Source organism: Cydia amplana, chromosome 4 (genome assembly GCF_948474715.1).
Source record: "Cydia amplana chromosome 4, ilCydAmpl1.1, whole genome shotgun sequence".
Classification (NCBI taxonomy): Eukaryota; Metazoa; Arthropoda; class Insecta; order Lepidoptera; family Tortricidae; genus Cydia; species Cydia amplana.
This window is the reverse complement of record NC_086072.1, coordinates 19,062,840-19,078,470: the sequence shown is the minus strand read 5'-3', so window position 1 is coordinate 19,078,470 and position 15,631 is coordinate 19,062,840. Positions and strand designations below refer to the sequence as shown.

The window sequence follows — 15,631 nt, the reverse complement described above, 5'->3', positions numbered from 1 at the left end:
TAAATTTGGATACAATTAGTTCGGTGTGAAGAGGTATCCTTTTTCTGGGCGGAATAACTAAATAAGACATCCCAATTTGGGACAAAAAGTTTTAGTAACTAAGTGGAAGATTTTTTTTAAATAAACGTAGAACTCGTAGGATCTATCCATCATATTTCATCGAAATTAGACGGAAAAAAAACAGAACAAAATAAAAATTGGTCCATTATCGACGCTAAACTACAAAGTATATACCTACTACAAACTAAGTATAATAGGCGAGCTTACCATATGTGGATCGGTCGTGAGAGACCACCTCGACATAGCACTGATCGACCCAGAACTCGGCATCTTAAACCCAGCTAATATTTCACAGAGCTCCAGCCGACCTCCCATAGACTGCCCCACGAGGGACAGAGCCTCGCCCTTCCCAATCCCGAAGGATATGCGGGAGAGTTTATAAGCTCCGTCGACTCTCTTTGATAGATTGTTCACTAAGAGGTTTTCACCGAATGTGTCTGTTTTTATATCTGAAAACAGAAATTGACAATGAGGTGTTAACTGATGTAGACTACATAATTTAAGTACCTACATAGAGCTGCCACCATATACCGATGATTACAAAGCTTTATCGAAGATTATCGCAAGAAAGTTATGTCTTAATAGGTATCATTACATAGAGTAGTTTAGTAGTTATTTACGTCTTGTCTGTGTTTACGCGTTACCACAACATACCCCTTCTAATTCTTTTTTGCTTCATCTGCCTACTTTTCGCGTCGACGTCCCACCGCTCCTGCGAACCTCCCGACGCCTCCATCATTATAGGAGGTTCTTCCCGAGAAAACCAGCGTTCCCGAGCGCAGTACCATAACCGCTGGAGCACCTTGTACTCCCAGATGATGAGGAGACTGCTGAAGATGATGGAGTGGTAGACGGTCCAGAGAATCTCGTCGAGGATGCCGGCTTTTGACAGATAGGATATGCGCTCGAAACAGCCTTGCATTATTCCACACTTTTCTGAAAAGCAAGAAGTGTATAGGATATCCTGGTATCGGAACAATGACGAACTCAAGATAGGTACATCAAATTCGACTTTTAGTCACTATTTTCTACTTTAGGTTAGTGGTGCGTTTGAAGTTTATATCGTCTACTTTTGTTTGAAGATGGACTTCCTTCTCTTGTAAATATTGGTTTATATAGGTACTCTGCTACCAGGCAGGGTGAATTCCACCGGAGCGCATTCGGTTAAATCTTTGCTCGCCATTGCTTTTGCTAGTGGTCTTAGACTGAAATCCCCGCAACCAGATGGTACCTAATATGCATATTTTCAGACCTTTTCCCAATGCTAAAGGATGTTGCCAGGCAGAGCAAAAGCAGGTTGGGCAAGAGGAGGACAAAATTATGATGAAAAAAGGATAGACTACTCACTGCAACATTTATGCAGTACATTCGATTTGCAGAGCTTCTTGTTATTAAAGATGACGCACTCGCTGTTGTAGACAAAGATCTTGGTAATCTGAACGAAAGCGTTGGCCACGTTATACTGCGGGGAGAGGCTGAGCGCCCTCTCGGCGTAGGTGAACGCGTCGCCTTGTATAAACTGGCTTATTACTGAGGCTTCACCTGAAACGCAATTGCATTAAATTAAACTGGAAATGTTTTAGTTATAATTAACATGAGAAGTAAACTACTGAAGTGTTTGCAATAATGCTCTTGACGTAACGTACTTATAGAGTATTCTCCTTCCAGTTGAAATGAAAGTGTAGTGTGAATTAAGGAGTTGAGACTCTTTGCCTAAATGAGACCCTAAATGTACCTACTCATTGTTTTCCGTAAATCCAGTAAGCTCACCGAATATGATGTTGAATATGACGAAGGACATAGAATTTAAAGCTCCACTGGGTCCCAAACTGAAGAGGTATGCTTGCGGCACGCAACTAAAGCCATACATTATGAGCATGAATGGGATCACGACTGAAAATTAAGAAAATTGTTAAAATAGCAACTGCAGCATTTCCTGCTATTAAGTATTCTCTTCATTTGTGAAAATGAAGTTTCCACAAATTTGAGAACTACTCTAACTTTTTGAAAACTTTTCACAACTTACCATTCCTGTAATCCCGATGGATACTTGAATACTTGACTATAGGTAGTCGGTCTAAGTTAAAAAGTAAATTTTGACAATTATGAATTGACTCTTATATTTACGAAGCTTATAAGACCTACTAGCTCCGCTCCGACTATAGTAACCGTGCCGTTGTACAGACATCAACACTCTTAACTGTCCTTCGGTGGACCTAATGCCTATTGTAATAAGGTTTACGAACTCTCGGTTGACAGTGTGAGCGATGGTACTTACTCAAATCCCTGTGCATGAAATGCACCGGCGCCACCCAGTACATGACGCAGAACAGAACCGTCGTGATGATGAACACCAGGGTCCAATAGAGGGTGATGTCGCAGCAGAACAGAGAGAACCAGTAGCGAGCTGGGGAGAAATTCATTGCGTGCACCTGGAAGGTAAATAACTAATGGGAATAGGTTTAGGTTTTTTCGGTGATGGGATGGGGATCATCTAGACATTCCAACAAGGCCTTGTTTAGTTAGTCCTATTGTAGGATTGGATAGCTCTGGGTCAGTATGTATAATACTGACAGACTTAGTGTAAGGCCTGAGTGGACGCTCGAGTAGGGCGTGCAGCGGGGCGGGGCGTGCAGCGTGCATGTTAAACAAATGCAAGCGTATAGGAGCGGCCTTAGTGCACGCTGCTCAAATCACTTGGGAGCTCGACGCCACGCTGCACGCCCCGCCGAACGCTCCGCTTCCAGCGTCCACTCAGGCCTTACACTGACAGTTCAGACCTTCCTTCCCGTACCTATCCGGCAATGGCGACTCCATCAACAGTTCTTGTCCGGATTATGAGATGCTCTACACACCTCTCTGCTCTGTGGTTCGCAAAACCAAACTTTCTCTTGAAGATGCCAGTCCAGTCGAGTAGCGTGTCGGGTGTACGTGTAGGAGGGCTTAGGTCACGTCCTCGCGTCTTTCGGATATGTCGCTTAGCATCTAGGTCTTCCAGACAGTCTACACATGCAGACACCGTATTATGAATTGGAGTAGTTTACCTGCATGTGCCTTATAAGACCATGCTCCATGGTAGGCAGCAAGGTTATGTGTGCGATGGTTATGATCAACATGAAGTGTATGACGAGCGGTGGGACTTTTGTTTTCTTCTGGGACTGTAAATAAAATTAATTATTATCGGTCAATGCCATATAGGAAAAAGAATGAGGCATGAAGTTGATGGCTGGAGAGCGAATGGTAGACTCAAAAAACGATGGATGGATTATTATGTGAAAGGAGTGAGGGGTGACGAAAGATAGAGAAGGATGTAAGAGAAAAACATTTTGTGCCGACCCCACATAACGTGGGATAAGGGCAGGAAGAAGAAGAAGATGTCGTTCAAACGGTGAAAACGATATCAATATCTTGAGGGATCATCGTGATGTTTCCAATATTCGTAGGTAACAATTCCTTTGAGATCTTTGAGGAACGGTGATTAAGGTTCATGATCTCGAAATATACATATGTGAAGCTGGCGCTACCTACTTATAAATATACGGTAAAACCTGTTTCTTCAATGAAGTCTATCCAAAAGAGAGTTGGAGGTACTGCATAGGGTGATGTGAATTATGATTAATTCGCCGCGTCAAGTATACTACCTACATATATTATGTGCTCAATCGTATTCTAATCGCGTTTAATAACTAACCGGAGAAGAGTCCAGCACGAGCGGGTCATCTGTAACCTCAATATCCGCATCAAGATTCTTGGTGTAATGTCGCAAGAGGGCCATGTACACTCGGGCCAAGGACCGCGCCGCTGCAGCGGTGTCGTGATGAATCGGGCTGTATAACACGTGGATCTGAAAACGTATGTTTAGTTTTTATAGTTGCCCAATTTCACAGTAGATGGCGCTGTTCTATCGGCTACATCGCGCTGTTAACACAGCCCCTTATAGTAAATTTGGTTTCGGAATAAATGATATGAAGTGCAGTGCAGTGTAGTCAGTGATGAACAACGTAGGTTAAGATCAATGTAGGGAAGACCGTCAGGCTCTTTCGTGGCTTTTAACCTTTTGGACGCCAATGACCGATATATCCGCACCGTAGGTTCAACGCCAAAGACCGATTAATCGGTCACAGACCACAGAGCAACATAGACCTACGTGCATATGCATAAAGCTCAATTTTAGTTTTGACACTTCGGTGACGTAGCGTCAGCGTGACAGCTTTTGTGTTTGACACGGCGTCGAAAAGGTTAACTCTTACACTTACAGAAGGTCGGTAGAGCGAAGGAGAGTAGAGAGGAGTGAAGCTCATCCTTTCTCAATTTAAGAAATAGATCAAGAAAATATATTATTATACCAACATCTAGGATTTCCCGTTCGTCCTTCACGTGCATGCCGTACGCGTAGGCGTAAACATAGTGCTGAGGGGAGTCGATAGCTCGCAGCATCAGGTACTCTGTCAAACTCTGCATCAACCATTTTAGGATTTAACTTTTAGTTTTATAGAAATATAAAATATTTATTTGGCGTAAAAAACATACATTATTTAGGTACAACAGAAAGTTAATTAAAGAAAGGTACACCAAATAGGATATATGCCGCTCAGCATAAGCAGTGTCTAAGACAGTGCGCTGGTTTTCGGGGCACCCAAAATTAAAAGCTAAACCTTAAAACTAATACACAAACAGAACAGATATAATCAGAACAAGACAGATTAGACATATCACGTGAAAGAGAGAGAGAGAGAGAGAGAGAGAGAGTCGACAAATATATCGCGTTGTTCACAAATTTTTACAATTTGTTTTTTTAAAGCTTTTTGGGTTGGGTTGTGAGTAAATACTTTAAAGAGGTGACGGATTTGCAGTTTCTGATTGGTGGCGGTAAATTGCTCCAGTTTTTAAGCTAGAGTCTGTGCGGAAAGAGAAGAGTCGGTCGTGGAATGTATGGGGCCCAATACATTCCACGAATCTTCTCTTTCCGAACAGAATTTAATAAAATGGTTTAACTCATGTATTTTTACGTCTGTCGAATGCCGAATTAGTTGTGAGGCATAATCACTAACGGACTGAAAGACAGGGCTCATGTAGACGGTGCGAGAACTCGCATGCGAGTTTCATTCATTACATTGCGTCAACGTCATTTGATCGGTCGGCTGAATTGTTGAAACTTCAATGTTCCGCAAGTTCGCGCGCCGTCTAAATTAGCCCTTATAGTTAGTACTAGGGTTTGCACGACGGATCCGAAATGTATGGGAAGATCCGCGGATCCGGATCCAGATCCGGATAATTTAATACATTTCGGATCCGGATTGCAAACCCTAGTTAGTACCCAATAAAAATAACAAACCCACCTCAGTATACGGTAAGGCGGTGTAATACATGTTTTGCGTCTCCGCAGGTCTAGCGCCGGTAGTGGACAAGACATAGCTGAAATTACATGTTTGGATTTGAAGCTATGTGAAGATCGAAGGTACAATACGGATGCTGGGCTATAACCGCGAAAATCAAAGTTTGCGGATATCTTTCTCTGTCACTCCTTCCTTCCTTGTCTGCCTTCATTGTAGTAAAAGAGACGAAAGATCCCCGCAATTTGCGAATTTCAGTTTTCGCGGTAGACCCTTAGCATTTATTAATATAGGTCGTGTAAGCGGACACGACACTGAGCAAAGAGTAAAGTAAGACTTAGTGTAAGGCCTGAGTGGCCGCTCGGAGCGGAGCGTTCGGCGGGGCGTGCAGCGGAGAGTCGGGCTTTCAAGTGATTTGAGCAGCGTGCACTAAGGCCGCTACTACGGTAGTACTATTAGTTATTCTGTGCCGCTACTATACGTTTGCATTTGTTTAACATGCACGCCGCACGCCCCGCCCCGCTGCACGCCCAACTTGAGCGTCCACTCAGGCCTTAACACTTAGTTTCCACTGAGGCGGTCATGAGAGTAGACGTACTAATCAATCAATAGCATTGATTTATTTCTCCGCTTCGCTGGATTACAACCAATGCTATTCCCGTACGTCTCCTTTAATCTCCAACTGAGTGGAAAGGCAACCTAAATAGTATAAGACTGAGAAGAAAACCAAAAACCGGCCAAGTGCAAGTCGGACTCGCGTTCCAAAGTCCGACACACGCTTGACTGCACATTTCTAATAGGTTTTCCTGTAGATCTATAGGTAAAGAACTATTTTGCGTATTTTGTTCAAAGTTTTAGTCCCAGTAGTTTCGGAGATAAAGGGGGGGGGAGAATGCAGGGCCGGATCTAGGGTAGAGCGAGTGGAGCGGCGGCGGTCAAATTAAAGACGCGAGTGTGGCGAGGGGGGAGGGGGGGGGTGGAAAATATGCTTGAAAACTTCAACGAAGGGCGCCAAAACCCGATTTCGCTCTACCCTGATCAAGGGCTCGGGCCGGTACTGGGAGAATGGTCGGACAGACAGACGCACGAGTGATCCTATAAGGGTTCCGTTTTTTTCCTTTTGAGGTAAGGAACCCTAAAAAGGGAAGGGAACTGTTAATCCTACATACGTCAGACCTAGACGCTTATAAACTAACCCGGTTGCGAGAGAGATGGCATCATCCGTGTAGTACACCTTAAGCACAAGCGTAGTGCTTTGCTCCAAGGTCTCTACGGTCATCTTCTCACCGAGCAAACGAGACGAGGATATAATAGTTTCCATCTCGTTCAGTTGGTATGAGAGGAACACGCCGATTATGGCGCCTGTCACTATTGCTGATAGTATCTGTAAAGCAAAAATTCTTTCTCAGGGGTGTCTAAACATCGGCCCGTGGAGCAGCTCCGGTTCACGAGCACTTGAGCACTTGTCATTCACCATGGCATGGCATCACTCGAAATCCGACCCACGAAAAGGACGTGGGCCGGATTTGGAAAGAGCTAAAGAGACTGACAAGTTTTGGTTTGGTTTATCTAAGGTACAGAGTATCTACCGAGAAAACCGAAATTCGCAAATTACTCCAATGAAGGGTTCTTTTTCTTTTACTCCAATGAAGGCATAAGAGTGACAGAGAAAGATGCCCGCAATTCGCGGACTTCGATTTTCACAGTTATAGCCCAAAAAGGCCGTGGGCCGGATTTGCAAAGGGCTAAAGAGACTGTCAAATTTTGTTCTGCTTTGTCTAAGTCTAAGGTTAAGCATCGATTTAGGGTTAAACATTTTGGCTGGAGATATGATCTAACTAAAAGGCGTTTAACGTACCTAAGATATTGATCAGCACATATTATATTCCAAGTGCTAAAAACACTCCCAGAGCTATAGAGTTACGAGTAGGTACTCATTGTTATTAATGTTACAAGCTTCTAGATCCTCTCGTCTTACCATCTTCCTAGCTGCATCCTAAGAAGCAATACTCGATTGCACGTTTCACTAAAACGATTTACATCTGACCTTCTAACTCGGAAATGATACAAAGCCGTATTGGAATAAGCTAGGAATAAGCACAGTTCCCCTACGATGTTTTCCTACACATACCTAAGAGACTCTATTATAATAAGTGCACTAATAGAAATCTCAACTCTATTATCTAACGAAATATACTTACTTACCGTGATGATAATAAACAATCTATAATGTATGTAGAAAGAGACGTATTTCCACAGAGTCTGTTTTAGCAGGGTTATAGTCAGGCACGGGGATTTCTTACGTTTCCACAGTTTCGGTTCTGTACACAAATAAGGATACAAATGTAATTACCTTTGACTGGTACTGCAGTACTACAATATTCTGCGCTTATACTTAGCTAGTAGGTTTTAGGGCATGAAGTGACAATTTCAAGTGTTACCTACTTTTGATCTAGGCCACAAGGTGACAGACCCTACATTGCGCGTGGTCTTAAGATGGAAAATTTATCATTTCACTCACTTGTTAATTCTCTTAGGGCTTGCTCAGCGGCGCTAGTGTAACCACCATCACCAGTATAACTAATAATTTGCCTTCTTGAATCATTTATAGCCCTGAAAACAAACAGATTAAATTTCTAACATTTTCTTACTTTTCTGTTTCTTGAAACATTTATTTGATACTATGTACGTAGGTGGCAAACAAGCATACGGCCCGCCTGATGGTAAGCAGTCTCCGTGGCCTATGGACGCCTGCAACTCCAGATGTGTTACATTGCGCGTTGCCGATCCTAACACTCCACACCCACACCCTCGCTGAGCTCTGGCAATCTTACTCACCGGCAGGAACACAACACTATGAGTAGGGTCTAGTGCATGTTATTTGGCTGCGGTTTTCTGTAAGGTGGAGGTACTGCCCCAGTTGGGCTCTGCTCTAGATCTGGAATGACATCCGCTGTACTGTGCCCTACTACCACTCAAAGCGAGATGATATTCACAGTACCCATACTAGTCCGTTTTCTATTGGGAAACAGTATGACATTTTGGGGTACAGCAATGCCATTTGGTACGAATATTATACACGTGCACCTAAGCCCAAAACGCCCGGTAGACAAGTTGAACTCTGTGTCTGGGAGGGGGGAGGGGGGGTCAAAGTACAGAGCTCCCGGCGGTCAGAAAAAAAATTCTGGCGGATTAGTTTGGACCTTTGAGTCAAGTTTGGTGTCGTTTTCGGGTAACTAGATAATGCTCAATTCATTCCCCATACCAGTTTTTTAGGGTTCCTTAGCAAAATATGACGCAATCCTTAAAATAATAAACTTTTAGTGGTAACGAAATCCACACAAACCCTCATATTTTCAAATTTTTCTATTAAACTTGGTTTATGAAAAATACTGTTCGAAAGCCCATTTAATGCAGATTATAAAAACATTAACAGTAAATATAAATTTGACTATTTTTAATGTGAAATAAAATATTGAAAGTACTGCGATGTGCGCCAGCGCAGTATAGGGGACGGCAAAAATACCATAGAAGATCCACTTAATATTATGTAGCTGCGTCCCGCGGTGTTACTCGCGGATAAAAAGTAATCCAGGGTGTCAGCTACTTCCACAAACACTCACAAACTTTCGCCTTTATAATATTAGTGTGATTTTTAATCATTTTCAATTTATAAACGAAGTCAGGTAACATTGTTAAAAATAAAGACAATAGTAGAACGTTTTTAACGATTTATTTACAACCCACTCCACAATTACATAATTCGGTACATTTGAGCTAGCGTTTGAAGCAATTACTCCACATCATGCGTTTGAAACCTCATAATATATCTGTAGAAATATGTTGTGGAGTGCCAAGTGGCGATATTGAGCATGGAGCTCTCTCAGAATTAAGGGGTTTGCTCTTCTTGCTGTCCTAAGTATAAGCAGCAAATCTTCGCCAACACCATATCTTAAAAGCGCCAACCTTTGCACATCACACATTTTGAGGCTCCACGTTTTGGTACCATATTGGAATATTGATACTACGAGAACTCGTACCAACCGAGTGCGTCGGTAACTCGGAGTACGTTTGCTCCGTCTGCTACCATTGCTCGTACCTTAGTATTGGAATAGTTGGTTGGTACTATTAAATAGATTAGGATCCCATGTTATGACAAATGATATATTGATTGATTGATCTTAAGACCTCTCTAGAACTTTGGACTTGAATTTTCTGTAGAAGAGCCGCCATTAGGATGTATTTCTTGTTGTTATTCCTGTCAGCCAGTCAACAATAGTACAAGCAAGGATGATGATCGCAACATTAGCTACCTAGTTAGTTTAGAATGTAAATACACAATTAACAGGAAAAAATCGTAGTTCATACATTGCTCCCTCATCTTTATTGACGTTGAACACTGAGGATTACTCAGTTACTTTAATCCGCGTGTCCAGTTTGTGCAACTGGCTATTCTGTTTCATTTAATAAATAACTGATATATATTTGACAACTATAACATATATTATACAAAAAAGACAAATTGTAATCCAAATACCTAGCTAGAATAGCTGATTAATAACACTCAAGGTCACGCCGATTTGGCGAAGGTCATTTGTCCCGCCGAGTGACGCCCGCCAACTTCAAATAGGTACGTGCAATAATCATTTTATTAAGCATTGAAAATAGTTAAATGTATATTTAATGTTAATGTTATTATAATGTGCATTAAATGCGCTTTCGGACCGTATATCGTATTTTTTATAAACCAAGTTTAATACAAAAATATGAAAATATGAGGGTTTGTTTGCATTTCGTTACTGCTAAAAGTTTATTATTTTAAGGATTGCGTCATATTTTGCTACGGAACCCTAAAAAACTGGTATGGGGAATGAATTGGGCATTATCTAGTTACCCGAAAACGACACCAAACTTGACTGAAAGGTCCAAACTAATCCGCCAGATTTTTTTTTCTGACCGTCGTCCCCACTCCTCCCCCCAGACGCGGAGCTCAACTTGTCTACCGGGCGTTTTGGGCTTAGGTGGATGTGTATAACATTCGTACCAAATGGCATTGCTGTACTCAAAAATGTATACCTCTCCATACAAGCATTCCCAATAGAAAACGGACTATACCTCTCTTTTGGACGTAGTTTATGGACATACCCGGGTCCGAAACTTTCCGCATCTTGCACATCTACACAACACCTTGTATTTACGAGTATCTTCGTTGTGCAAGGCGATCTTAACAAGTAAAGGATGGCTCACGTTAGACCGGGCCGACCTGGCCGTGTCCGGGCCGGAGCTTCCAGCGCTTACTTTTCTATGACAGATGACAGGTGATCACGTGATGCTTTCCATAGAAAAAGAAGCTCCGGAAGCTCCGGCCCGGACACGGCCCGGTCTAACGTGAGTCATCCTTAAAAGGGACTACCTTTTATGAATCTCCTCGCTATCCGGCAGGCTGATGTTTAGCGAAGTGATTCCATAATAGTTGGCCTTCTCAGTGATTTCTTTGATGAATTCTGCGGTCGCATCTGTGGGGCTGGTCGGCAGCCGCAGTATGAGAAGCGTGCCTACGTATGCGCGAACCTGAATATTATACAGGATTTCGTTTTAAATAGGACTATAGGTATTAGGGCTATCAGACCCCGTGCTTCTACATCTCTATTCTCTCAATTAATATCAATTGGCAATATTGGCATTTACAGATGTTGGAAAAAGTCCATTCAGCGACCAGGACATTCTTTTTTTTGAGCCAGTCGATCTCTAAGCTAATCTAACTCATGCATCACTGTATATTGATGATAGCACACCTGTCCGCCCATTTCAATGGCTCGGTCGACCAATTCTTCCACTTTCTCGTTGTCGAGACTTCCACGGACCCGAAAAGTCATACGCACTCTGTATTCTCGGCCTGAAATTTTGATTACTTACATTTGAATCGACATATTTATTACCTACCGACCTATAGCACATTTTATCATGAATTATACAGAAGTGGGGATTGTTTTTCTGTGACTGGCTTTATATGTACGATACGGTCCGTTGGATACGGTCTATGTGTCAAAAACCATATCTTTACTATCTTACCTATAGGTAATATTGCGAGGGTATTCGCGGTATTCACGAAATCTGGCCGCGTAGCCAACGTGCCAATCGCTCACGCTCCGTAGCGATCGAACCGCAACTGTCACTGTCGCTTATGGAAGCGTGATAGAGACACAAAGCGTTTCGTTGTCAAAGCTATAGCGATTGTCAGCTTGGCTAGGCCGGCTGGACGCAACTTTGGATGAGGAGAGTGCACGGTCGTTGTCAAGATACATAAAGAAGGAAACCTCTTGTGGAGATCCTTTGAGGATGTCTATGTCCAGCAATTAACTTTTGAGTGCCATGATGAGTTGATAGAGATACTAGCCATTAGTGATGGGTAGGATATCAATTTAAAATGAGTTTGTATGAGTACCTCATTTTCTAAAATGAGGTGTTACAATGTCTTACTTCAAATGAGGTGAGGTACTAGCATATTTTCAGCGTCGACTATTCCATTAATTCCAACGGCGATAAAAATATTTAATGTATATACATATTTATGTATTCATAACTTCCTTTATAAATAAATAAATAGTAACATTTAATTGGAGTGCAATTCTGGAGGTTAAGAATAGAACTTTTAGGAGAAAGATAATTTTAGAATCAAATAAAATGAATAGAGGAGTGAAGTAAGACATTTTTGCGGTACGAAGTACTGCGACAAATTAACAAAATGAGTGGTACAAATGAGGTGCCTCACGAGTGAGCGACTCGACACTACTAGGGTCAATTTCACCAAACGAGCATTTTTGTCTAATTCCCATGGAATTTTGAAATACCAACATTACACAAAAAAAAATATGCTGATAATTTGATAAAAAATATAATAAACATTAATTTTCTTATGGGGTAAAAATATTCATAAAACTATAAAAGTTATTTCAATTTAAAATTTTGGTCAGGGCACGGGAATTAGTGTGTCCATGGGAATTAGATTTTACTAGCACGGAAATTAGAAAATGGCACAGGAATTGTTTTCTTAGCTTATTTTGGTAGTTAAAACTATTATTTATGTATATTTTAATCTACAATAATATACTTCAACCATACTGAAGCGGCATCGAACATATTTATCTACTTTAATTTTAGTTTCGGACGACAAATCTACGAAAGTATGATACACTAAAAACTACGTATTTGACTAATAGTTTCCTTGATTTTAATGGCAACTAATCTCTCTTTCTTAGTAAAATATATATATTTCAAAACAATACTTTGAGTAGTTGCGTAAACATGTCCGCCTTACATACAAAACTATTCATTAAAAAGTGTCATTATGTATCTGCATGTAGATAGGTACAAGGTGTATGATCTGCTTTATGGCCGTATAGGAAATGATACTAAGAAATAAATAGGGGCACAGAGAGAAGAAGTTATTGTGTAAGTTAATCTGAAGAAATCGAATATGCTGCCTTCATAAATTCATAACACAAACAATTGTTTAACCACATATGAGGTAAGGTGGGGTAAGACTATCACCGGGGTAAGACTATCACAGACAGACAGACATGACGAATCCATAAGGGTTCCGTTTTTGCCATTTGGCTACGGAACCCTAATAAGGTATCTAATAGTATTACGGTTTTAATACCCCCCTGGCATTGTCTAAAATAACCGACTTGGTTTCACATTACATCTCAAAACATTTTTTGTAGTAGAAGAACTGCGTTGCGAGACTTGCATCTTTTTACATGTAATGTTTTTGATAGGATCCCATCTCTTTTTGTAGGCTGTCCTTCTTTTCAGGTAATCATACCCATACCATACTGATACTATGTATACACATATCATAACTATATGGGTGAATCAACTTTTTCTTGTCACTCGTTGCCATGGTTACGTTCTCCTGGGTCACTATTTAAAACCTGATTTTTAGGCGTTTAAATTCACCAAACGCGCTTTTTTGTGATACTTATAAACCCTTTCCATTGAGGGTCGTCTACCAAGCGTGTCAGAAGAAGGTGGTGTATAATGTCTTCTAATAAACTATGCTACTATTGTCTCTTGGCTGACCGGACAGAATAACAACAAGAAATAGTTGATTCATCCATATACATCTTTATTCATACTCACATCGTACATCGTAGTGTACCTTTACTTTCCCTACTAATTGTAAGAACTAAAAGGAAAATTTGTTATCGCATATATTTCTATAGGATTACAAACTTATTTATGCAGTTATTAGATCTTTAGAACGTGACTAATATTGCAGTATTATTAGATTTTTATTGGCTTAAAAAGCTTAAACCTAATTACGTTTCAAATTTGGAACTTGTGGGTATGCTAGAAGTACCTTAGAATAATGATGATCGTGAGTGATTGTGTCAGTGACAAAACTAAGGGATTTTAAAGTGCATTAATTCTTAGATTACATGTTCAAATTAAATGTTATTTTGACCGTGCCACTTTGTTTTGCTCGACTTGGCGGCGGCACTGCCGTGTCCCCAGATCCTTTGTCCTTCCCCGGGCCTCAAACTATCTCCATGCCAAATATCATCAACATGATATTGGTTCAGCGGTTTAAGCGTGACGAGATAACAGACAGACAGACAGAGATACTTTCGCATTTATAATATAGTAAGAATAGGATATATTTAATTTTTCTTGTATTAGAAAAGCTAATTTATAACAACTAATCTATTAAACGAGCAATTCTTGTATATATTTCGGGGATCTCGGAAACGGCTCTAACGATTTCGATGAAATTTTATCATATATGAGGGTTTTCTGGGATGAAAAATCTATCTAGGTAGGTGTTATCTCTGGAAAAACGCGCATTTTTGAGTTTTTAGGTAGGTAGGTACCTATATGTTTTCCAAGCAAAGCTCGGTCTCCCAGATATTTAAACTTTATACGGCATACGCTGTCAGCTGTCAAATTTACAAAAACAAAACATTGCAAATGTGATTCATTTTGTTTCATGTAACCTTAGGTACAGGTATTATAATATGTAATAATTCCAGAAATAGTTTTATGTTTATATAATATTTTAATGTTATAATATGATCAATGAATAAGGTAAGGTGGGGCAAGACTAACAGTACAAGGATTCCATACAAGTGATAGTCTTACCCCGGTGTCGTCTTACCCCTCCTTACCTTACGTATTAAAATTGCCCGGGTTATTCGGGTCGATCCTGTATGTAAGTACTATAGTACTTATACTAAAAAACTATTCACAGATTTTTGTGCATTCTTTAAGATTTCCTTAAATGTAAAATAGAAAGATATACGTCGTATTATTATTACATATAATATATATTCAATGCCAATATATATAAGTAATAATAATATGACGTAAACATTGCCAATTAACTTACAGTGCCCCCAATAAAAGATTTGTTGACAATATATGTAATACTTTCTAATTCCCGTGCCACTTAATCAGCTGTTTTAGGTAAATTTGTTATGGGAATTAGGGCACGGAAATTAGAATTCGTAATAAAACACTTCGCCAAAAATTTAAATCGTGTTTGACCAAACTGTTATGTTATCGCTTACATAAAGATACATAAAGGGCTCGTAAATATGACAATTGCTATTGAAAAGCTATGTGGAAAATAAAATTTATAAGGGGCATCGAAATTAGAAAAAAATTGTCGCCCACCCGGATTCCGAAATACTTACGCGATTTGCTCGAACACGCCGCGGCTTGACTTACATCCGCTTGCTTTGAGAGACAGCCGAATACTGCCACTACAGGTGAGGCGGGATACGAGGCGGTTCAAATACAAACGTCGGCTGTCAGAGCCCTTTGAGTTTTGCCGACGAAATTTTACTCGCGCGCTCGGACAAAATTTAAACATCGATCACGAGTTATTTACCACAATGAAGTTAATAGTATATGTGCTCAGTGATAGTAAATATCATCTAGTTTAAGTATTTGACACTAAATTAGTGATACTAATGTAGAATTTTTCGTAGGATTTTTCATTATGCTCAAAAGTAGATTCCGGACAGGGCACGGGAGTAGTAATTTGAGCCTTTAGGTATTTTTATGTGTACTCTAAAAACCAACTAATCAGTGAATTCATATGGAACTCGGTGTGAAAGTGTGACTTCTTTATGTAAAAAAAAATTGGTAAGTATTGTCTGATGCTAACCCGCGATTTTCATCACGGACAGAAAAAAAATCGTGTTCAGAAATTGACCCACTAGCCATATTTA

The 15,631-nt window shown here is 40.4% G+C and overlaps 1 protein-coding gene across 1 annotated transcript in view; it reads right to left on the bottom strand.

Annotated features, from left to right (window-relative positions):
• Window positions 1-15,631, bottom strand: part of LOC134647546 (ABC transporter A family member 4-like) — a gene marked incomplete at its 5' end in the record, with an annotated part of 44,929 nt that overhangs the window by 8,357 nt on the left and 20,941 nt on the right. The window contains 14 exons of the mRNA XM_063501899.1: window positions 268-509; window positions 715-996; window positions 1,408-1,602; window positions 1,831-1,953; window positions 2,339-2,492; window positions 3,105-3,218; window positions 3,752-3,904; window positions 4,411-4,515; window positions 5,400-5,475; window positions 6,563-6,777; window positions 7,599-7,714; window positions 7,915-8,006; window positions 10,807-10,964; window positions 11,189-11,289. Of these exons, the coding sequence (XP_063357969.1) occupies window positions 268-509; window positions 715-996; window positions 1,408-1,602; window positions 1,831-1,953; window positions 2,339-2,492; window positions 3,105-3,218; window positions 3,752-3,904; window positions 4,411-4,515; window positions 5,400-5,475; window positions 6,563-6,777; window positions 7,599-7,714; window positions 7,915-8,006; window positions 10,807-10,964; window positions 11,189-11,289 (2,126 nt within the window). The remainder of the gene's footprint in view (window positions 1-267; window positions 510-714; window positions 997-1,407; window positions 1,603-1,830; window positions 1,954-2,338; window positions 2,493-3,104; window positions 3,219-3,751; window positions 3,905-4,410; window positions 4,516-5,399; window positions 5,476-6,562; window positions 6,778-7,598; window positions 7,715-7,914; window positions 8,007-10,806; window positions 10,965-11,188; window positions 11,290-15,631) is intronic.